At 34.1% G+C, this 9,689-nt stretch overlaps 2 protein-coding genes across 2 annotated transcripts in view; both read right to left on the minus strand.

Annotated features, from left to right (window-relative positions):
- The window catches only part of LOC132546468 (beta,beta-carotene 15,15'-dioxygenase-like), a 70,663-nt gene extending 64,815 nt beyond the window's left edge, over positions 1-5,848 (minus strand). Inside the window, exon 1 of the mRNA XM_060210185.1 lies at positions 5,733-5,848. The gene's annotated coding sequence lies outside the window, so the exon portion shown is untranslated. The remainder of the gene's footprint in view (positions 1-5,732) is intronic.
- Positions 5,849-7,867: 2,019 nt separating this feature from the next.
- LOC132546494 (beta,beta-carotene 15,15'-dioxygenase-like) lies at positions 7,868-9,229 on the minus strand. The gene has a single exon (XM_060210212.1). It carries the CDS (start codon positions 9,212-9,214, stop codon positions 7,868-7,870), a length of 1,347 nt encoding a protein of 448 aa, XP_060066195.1. The 5' UTR covers positions 9,215-9,229.
- Between the last annotated feature and the right edge of the window lie 460 nt (positions 9,230-9,689).

A 9,689-nucleotide genomic window follows, 5' to 3' on the forward strand; every position in this document is an offset into this window, starting at 1 on the left:
GATTCTAAAAGAAATGTTACTAGCGTTAAATGGAACAATGATAACACAGAAACTTTCAGGAATGTATTAGAAAGTAACAGGCACGAGTTGATGAGCTGTTGTGATAGTACTGATTCTAGTTAAATTGGTGTTGATGAGTGTGTTGAAAAGTTTACTAATATTCTGAAGGAATTGTTATTACCTTTAAGTGTTGTTTCGTATCCTCGACGTTATTGTAAGAAAAAAGGTACAGAAACTGACAATTATCCATGGTTTAATGAACTTTGTAAACTAAGATACTCTGAATGTAAAAGGGCTTTATTTCATTTTAATTCTTGTAAGAATGAGGAAACTCATAAAGTACTTGTCTGTAAAAAACGTAGCTATAAGAAACTGGAAATGAAACTGAAGCGGGAGTACAAAACGCATCAAGGTAATATGCTGAGCTTTATGAGGAAAAATAATCCTAAACATTTTTACAGAAACTTCAGGGAAAAAAAGAATAATGTAAATAAGTGTATCCTTGGTGAACATGATTTTTTAAAAGATATTTTTGTAATTTGTCGTCTACTGAATATAGGGAAAATGAAACAGTGAGTGAGTTTTTGAAGAATTATGATTCTAATGTATCAGACGATATCATGCACGAGTTAGATGTTGGTATTTCTGAAGACGAAAAAAAAATATCTGATGCCCAATTCGGTTTTAGAATATGATATTATTAGCTGAATCGGCAGGAGAATTGCAAAAAATGTTGGATTCATTATTATAATATACTAATAAATGGAATTTAACTGTAAATGTTGACAAAACTAAAGTTATGGTTTTCAGAAATGGTGGTAAGTTGAAGGAGACAGATAAATGGTTTTATAATGGTAGTTTGTTAGAAACTGTTGATAGTTTTAATTATCTTGGAATAATGATGAAATTTAATGGTAAATTCAATTTGACGCAACAGAAAATAGCTGAGCAAGGAAGGAAGGCATTATTTGGTATAACAAACATTTGTAAGTAAAATTATTTCAATATTGAAACTCAACGTTTTTGACACTTTCGTATATAGCAAACTGAACTATGGATCTGAAGTTTGGGGTTTCCATAAGGCGTCAGATATAGAAAAGTTACATGTAAATTTTTGTAAGAGAATCTTAGGGTTAAGAAAAGTACACCAAACGTAATGATATATCAAGAATTGGGCAGGTTACCTTTAAGTATAATTCGAAAATTTAGAATTTTTAAATATTTGATTAAACTAAGAAATTCAGAAAATTGTATTCTTAAGTCGTGTTATAAAGAAATGCTTGATAGGGGAAGTGAATGAACAAATAGTGTAAAGGACGAGTTATTTAACATGGGTTTAGGATATTTGTGGGACAGTAATTATTTTAGTAATGAAGCTTTTATTCTGAATGTAATTAAATGTAGGATGTGTAACGTTTTTCAGCAAGAATGTATGGGTTTGATTGAGTTGTCTTCAAAATGTTCATTGTATAAATTTATTAGTGATAAATTTTGTCTTAAACAGTATTTAACAAAATCTATTGGTTCATAAAATATCAAAGAAATTGCAAAAATTAGATTATCATCGCACAAATTGTATATTGAAACCGGTAGATACAAAAACGTTGAAATAATTGATAGAGTTTGCAACTTTTGTGCGAGTGGCGATATTGAAGATGAGTATCACTTTATTTAAAAATGCGAACATTATAAAGATATAAGGAAACGTTTTATTAAAAAGTATTACTATATGAAACCAAGTATGGCAAAATTTATACAACTTTTGGAAACAGAAAATACTAAAGATCTGTCGAATTTAGGAAAATTTATAAGTATTTGTAACAAAAGGAGAATAAATACTGTTTAAGACAATAATTTAATTTATATGTGTAGAGTTAGATATATGGACTTGTTCTCTACACTTTGATCCTGTGTACGTGGTCTGTGAGTGCTGTGTGCTATGTATTTCCTATGTTTGTTGTTGTGTTTGTACTTGCACTGTAAATATATGCACTGTACTGATAAACCGTAAGGTTTAAAGTAAATAAACTGATGAACTGAACTGTTTTGCATGTCTGAGTTTTGATAGGAGGTCGGGGACAAGGTTGTGGCGGTGTGTCATTGTCAGTATCCTTGTCGCTACCGTCATCGCTGGTGGGTAGACAAACATAGTGTGCTCTCCTTGTAAGTCCGTCTGTGTTGTCGGGGAAGGGGATATCCCATTACAATTGTGCATGTTGCAAGTGTCGTGCGTTGGTGTTATGTTTTAACCATCTAGTTGATTTTTGATAATGAAAATGGACGGAGAAGTTTGTTCAATGATGCGATAGTGAGGTGTCTACTTTGGTTCTAGTTTGGTGTTGCGTTGGTAATTACACAAATATACAGCGTCATTAACTTTGAGCGTGTTGATCTGTTTACTTGTTCTGTGCGCTTTGTTTTAGCAGCTTTAAGATTTTTGACAACTCTAGTCATTGTGATGTGTTAGTCTTGTATAACATGTGATAGGTAAAATTGGATCTCTGTGATACAATAGGTAGAATGGAATAAATTTAGAAGAGTCATTTACATGAAATCTCATACTTGCTAATGCATGGGGAATGTTTTCATTCCAGTTATAGATCCTGGTCACGACACCAGGAAAATGAATGTTTTGTCCTATGAAGAGTGGAGATGAAGAACTCCAGACGCTGTTCGGGTTGTTGTAGGTTCATTGAGATGTAGGATATTGAGAGATGGCTAGGAATGTGGTCGTATTTATACGAAAGTTGTTATGAAACTGATAAAGTAATATTACACATTAGATAACAGGTTAACAAGGATTGAATCATACATGAGTTATTGACATGGTCTTACACACATAAATGGCAATAGATCCGGCTGTTTACAACAAGATAAGGTTACACTGACCTTCATACAGACTGCTTAGATAGACCTCAGGTACTTACTTATACAGCCAGGGAACGGATTAGTAACGACGGAATGCCTATGGCTACTGGTCAATACATAATACAGTAGATGTCAGTTATAAATTAAGCTTGTCTCATACTGCCATTTAAATTTTGATCACAAATCTGACTTATGTCTAGCTGAATAAAATTTTGAATGATTTAATTAACTCACATCTTAACTTTTAATAGTTCAAATGACAGTATATATACATACATATATGTATATATATGACAATTGTTACTCAAGACCCGGTGTCTTCAATTATTTAAATCAAATAGATTTACATTCTCGCCATCATTTTTCTGAATATCCCTGTGCATTTCATTTAGGCGTTCATATTCTTGTCGCCTTTATCCTTCTCTTTCTTCTGGTTCTTTCGTCTTTTTTGGCTGTATTTGGAAGTGTTTTCCAGTAATATTTAGCAGAAAATTCGACAAATGTCTGTTCATGTTCTCTTTCCAAAGTTAAACTACATACCCTATATATTTTCATTTTACATGTCTCGCAATTATAAGAACTGGATAGTTATGATACACATAACTTTGTCCATCTCTTTTTAAATAATATTTTTCGACGCTTTGAACTATAAACATGTTTACATAATTTATTTCAGTTAAAACCTTCCTAGAAATTTGAAATATTACGGTCACGTGATTATTCAGGTAACTGTCATATGCCCGCGGCGTGTCTATCGTACCGTGAAAGTATGCATACATTGGTAACGTTAGATCAATCAAAACCGATACTTATGCTATCTTAAAACCAGATTATTTCTTAGGTTGCCTCATTGGTTCATTCTCACTTAGCCAACATTCTGAAATTTACCTCTACTACCTGGCCAACATGTCAAATTTTACACCTGAGTGATTTTCAGCTATTGTCTGTTCCTACTTTCCTTGACAGAAAATATAAAAAATGACAAGTTGAACATGATTTATAAAATAAAGATTTGAATCAATTCATGTAGGAAATCACATTTAAGTCTTAAATGTTTGCTGCAATTACTTAATATATATGTACTAGAATCTACATGCATTATGTAATACATTATATTCTAATATCGTAATCTCAAGAGTTTAAATTGTGATATCGATAAGAAATGTATTTACAAGTGTTTTGATCAATATTTTTCAAAATGACAGATTTAGAACTGAAAAAAAAGCATAAAAATACATTACCAGTAATTCTAAAATATATAATACCCTATTAGATTACTTACATAATTGATAGAATTGTTAAATATAATTATATATTTAATCTATGTGTCAAACGATGTATAAATAGACTACTTTTGATCTACCAGAAGAAGAAAGGGCACATCGGAGAGATGGAGGAGACAGGCTGGTCCCCACTGGTAACAACGTTACTTGGAAATACATGGATAGACTTTATAGATATTTGTATATATACATTCTTAAGAAAATATGAAGTCCGGAGTTTGGATTTTTGTGTCATCACTACACTTACTCAACAGCATCAACACTACTGGACTCGACAAAGTCACACACATATAATTTATCATAGCTCGTTCGCACTGCATATGTAGGCAGTTACATAACTTTGAAGTTATAATCTATGGTGGAACTTCGCTCAGTTTTTAGGAAGAGTATCACACACATTTTTGTCTGATACCTGTTTATATTTACTATACGACATGCTTAACCTTTTTAAAGGTCACCGGCTATGATTTTTTTAATATATTTTTTTCGCGCGAAATCGGATGTAAATATCTTTAAAAAGAAACACGTACATTGCAATTTGTACCGCCATCACTATTGTTACTTGTAAACACCCGAAGAAAGTGAAATATTCAGAGTTATTTCCCGATCATCTGTTATAATTGATATTCATGTATTCTATTGGATTAAGGTGTTTGGCCAAAACAGTGACGAGAGGATGTGGCACAAGTTTTAAAAAATGTGAACAAGAGATTGACGTTTTCATTGTATAAATAATACATTCTAAATTTATACAAAATTAAACTTCACGTTATTTTAAAGATCGTTTATTTGTTGTCAGTTAGGTGTATACAAGGCTATTATTGTTAAATTATTTCTGAACGAGAAATTCTAATTAAGTTCCTGTAAGCAAATTGGCAGTTTACTACTTCTATGTGTCGCCGGGTTTTGATCCCGTGACTTTAAAACCACAATATTCACATAATTCTTTATCAGTTATTTGTGATCTATACAGAATGTTGAAGATTTTAGGGAAAGTGTTAGCGACCAGGCGTTGAATTTCTTACTAAAACCTTTAAACGTATAGTTCTATACAAAAAGTTTATTTCAAATGAATTGGAATTTTATTACTATTTCAGTCTTTTGGCTTGGTCCGAATAAAAATCTGCAGAATAAATATTACACCCATAGACCACAAATTTGACTATTTCGCGAGAGCTATTTTTCTATGAAAGTTTCACTCATTTTACTGATATCAATATAATTAGTTTAATTGTATTTATCGCCATCATCCTCTCATCGCAATGGTCTAAGAAAGTGCCATTGAATTTTTAAAAAAATACCTGATCTTTGTGATAAAATGAATATCCAGTTACATGTACATAAATCAATCTTGTCCTTGTAATTTTTACAGTTGTTTTCAATAATGTTTGAACTCTTCAGTTTGTATAACATTTACAACATATACAGTTTTCACATCAAACAGTTAAAATCTGTGTCCTCAGTACGTACAGTACTTTGATTCATGTTGCGATCGAAGAACAATTCGTCCTGGTCATGTGTGATGTATTCTTACTGAGATCGTCTAACGGAAAAACAGACAAGTAAATGGCGATACCTTACCTGACCTGTTGTAACGGCGTTGCATTCCTTTTCTGACGTCTGATTCTTGCTAATTTAGTAGTATAATAGCTATATATCACATACAGAACATCCGATTCCTGTGCTCGAACGTGTTCCATTTACAGAAAATCAACCTGGCTGTATTTCAGGGGAGGTCACTCTTACAAACACAGCAAAAACAAACATCTAAAAACACATCGAGACATAAACTCTTGAGAAAATGAAAACAGTGAGAATGACAATTGAAATGCCTTTACAGAGGAAAATCAAAGATGATCGCGCGGGAGAGGGGGGTGTCTAAATCTAAAGGAGGAAGCTCATAATTCAATAAATTTCCTAATTTTCCATATTTGATAAATTTCCGAAGACCATCAAGTACATGTGTATTTTCTGAACTCTTCCATTATTTGAATGAATTAAAATATGGCATTCAGGGTCCACTAGCAGTGTCTACCGTCTATAATCTGGAAGATTGTTTAAAAGACACATAATTTTATAGCACCTTTTGAAACAAATTTAGAAATTTAGAATTCCCCGTCAATCAGAAGGTGTTAATTAAGAACCAATGGTCCCATTGCATGATTTTTCCGTTTTTTAGCAATGCCTTATTGGGCAATATATCTCACTGGTTTAGAATTTTTCGTATACTCCCAGGTGCAAGCCTTCTCTGTTAATACACCAATATCTACCATCGGCCTTGCAAAGCGACCCAGCTCCAGTAAAACCGCCAACTGCGTAAAAACTCTTCATATTACTTTTGGGATATTCCATAAGCCTATGTTATTCTTTCAAACATAGTAGGTAATATTAAAAACTCCCAGTACACAATTTTAAAGAATTAGTCATTCTGGCTGGTGAAAATGATAATTAACCTTTTTAATTCGACAAACAATCAACACAAAGTTTTGTAAAGTTCGGACATTCATCGTTTTGACATTTGTGCACCTTGAGTTGTAAAGCTATGTTACAACTTTTGGCAGAATAACATTAGGATATGAAATAAGAAAAAGATATAGTGGTCACCGGAATATATAAACTAATGTCAAGCCATATCTCCAATAACGGACTGCTACGTTAGGAATGAAACTTTTCGTAGTGTGGTTCCACTCAGAACACACAACATAGGGAACTTTAATGTGACAGAATACATCTTCTTGTCGCCTCATACGCATAACTCTAATTATGGGAAAGTGAAACCAGAACAACGAGATAGACAAACAGCATTGTAAAACAATTATATCAACACTGTAAGAGGGTAGAAAATTGTATAGATAACACATACCACACATGTATATGCATGATATGAACAGAGTTCGAAAGTGACTTTTTCACCAGATTTGAATTTTATCCTATCAGAAATATTCATTTTTTTACCAGAGACGTAATTTTTACGAGACGAAAATACAATGATATTTAACGTGTCATAGTTACTAGAGAGGACATTTTGACCTAGCAAAACATCAATTGCAGATCAATCTTGCATTGGTACTTTTCAGCCTCATATTGAAGGTCACTATGTCGTGGAGATAAAAGGGATGAAGTCACGCCTGTTAACGTCCCTCCCCTCTTGTTTAGCACCATTACAATGTCGTTAGTTTACTATATTGAATATACGAAGAGAAGCATGCTTCATGGCCAAAAATATTCTTTATTTCTTCAATAGTCAATACATATCAAAACAAATAATAAATTCAAGCCCAATATACACCCAGTCATCATATACATGTATACTTAACAATTTTTTCTTCCTGAGATCAAACTAATAAATACAATATCGAAACTAATATATATTTTAAGAATCTTCGAGATGTGCGTTTCTTTTTCATTTTCGTGACAACCGTTGGTCGGAATCTATTGATTTTTCATTAGAATGAAGATATGACCTTCTCTGCTTACTATTTTTCTTGGACTGCTGAATAACTAAGTTTGCAAAGGAATACGTGCAAATGAAAATGTCAGCACACCTGGAGGAATCGACCATGGTTCGAAAAATGTATGAGCACTTGAAAATGTCTCGAAGGAAACAGTGATGTTTTGAAAACAATATCATACAGAGGAAGACTTCTGATTAATAGTAATATTTTTTTGTTTGTTTGTCTTTTTTTTCATCAATATTGAATCTCAACTACATGCTATTATTCGATATCAAAGAATCTGCCGTGAAAGTTGAAAGGAACAGTTGTTGGCATGTACGATCGGTTGATGACTGTCATGGTTTTAGGGTCAAGCATAAGCAGGTAACTGGCTTTCTTATCCCCGTCAAATGCTGATGACATCAACACGCCGTCGTCCTCCTCCTTACTTCCGGGTGTGGCGACGAACCAGGGCTCTGTAAAGTATTGGTGGGGCACAGCATACATCAAGTCTCCTTCATTGTTGCATACATCCTTCTTGACAAGAGCAATGTGACTGAAACCCATCCCGTCGTAGTTGACCACTGTGCCGTAGATGTAACAATACTTTATATGACGATAGTTTTCGTTGATAACTGGCATTTCCAGTGCGCCGGCGCATGGAGCTTTTGGTCCATTTTCAAAGACTGTTTTTGACACAGTCTTTGTACGAAGGTCAATTGTGTATCGCTTGAGGACTGGTGTCGACAGAATATCCATCCGAGCTGTTTTATTGAAAAGATATGAAAAGTCAAAATAGTCAAAAGCAAATGGATTTACTTGAGTTGGAAGATCCATTACAATTTTACCATCTGGCGTTTCGAAAGCGTTGATATGATGAATAACGAAGACTGTCTCCGTCTGTAATGTATGTACCCTTCCTGTCTTTATCTCTACAACATATATAGAAGTGTTGGCGTTCCCGTCCCAAACCATTCCACCCTCTACTGAGCAAGTCTCCAGCATTTTCATGATACTGATAGTGTACGGAGCCGCGATCAGGATAACGTAGTTAGGAGAGACCGAGAACGAATGCATGTAGTGACTTTTTTCCATCTCCCACTCAGCCACCATTTCCGTGTTATCAAGGGATTTGATCCGGACCACGCTCAAGCGATCTTTCATCCCAGGAATTAGACTCAATGTTTTGATTATTTCAAATCTTGATTGCGTGCCGTATTCTGGAACAGGATGAGCAGACGACATTTCGCTCTTTTTGCCAAAATTGGAAAATTTTGACGGCGGTGTAGGTGGAAGTACGGAGCCGATACTGTTCAAAGTTGTGAGGTCGAATTCAAACATTTGCCATATATCACTGACAGCCACCGTCCTGTTGGCATAGTTGATGACGTTCACGTTCATATCATCCATATTCAATGTCATCCATTCAAATCGTTTGGCTCCATCGTAGGCAGGAATAACCCCTCTGAACGTGAGATAAGGTTCAACATCATTCTCCTGGATGGATGACAAGTAAGATTTTGATTTGATTATTTTTGCAGAAAAAAATGCAGATCCGTTTCCAGGAAAAGTCCAGCTGTGAAGCTTTGCGTATCCGTCGAAATAGTTCCGGTATTTCCGACTACCCATTTCCAGCTGCCCTGGACCATTCCTGACCTTAATAAAGAATATCGATGGATATGTATGTTCTGTGATATGTTGATCCTATCAATCTTTTACGTAATACACAATGTTTAAGTTGATTGTATGTATATTTCACAATCCCCTTTGATTATGACAGTATTCTCGAAACGTTATACTTGTATCTTTATTCCCTCGACGTTTAATCCCCAACACAAGAGAAACGCTTATGCCTGGCATAAAGTCTTTTACTTAGATACCAATACTGTCTTTATAACTGCCCTCGTGAAAACTGATCAACAAGTAGCATTTGGATTCTGTGACCAGTAGTCTTTATTGTATACCAATAAATGTGTACTCGATGTTCCCATGAAATCATTCTAAATTTAAAAATTACGAGATTTATGTAATGTTGAACTCTCTCTAGATTGTAAAAGCTATTTTGACCAATTTAGATTCCACAAGTCGATTTCCAGGTTTCAAT

This window comes from Ylistrum balloti, unplaced genomic scaffold (genome assembly GCF_031769215.1).
Source record: "Ylistrum balloti isolate Yb309-2 unplaced genomic scaffold, AGI_CSIRO_Ybal_v1 Utg369892, whole genome shotgun sequence".
NCBI classification, from domain to species: Eukaryota; Metazoa; Mollusca; class Bivalvia; order Pectinida; family Pectinidae; genus Ylistrum; species Ylistrum balloti.

Bases quoted from the DNA above. Each gene is read 5' to 3' on its own strand.
- LOC132546494 (XM_060210212.1), bottom strand. From the start codon at position 9,214: ATGGGTAGTCGGAAATACCGGAACTATTTCGACGGATACGCAAAGCTT.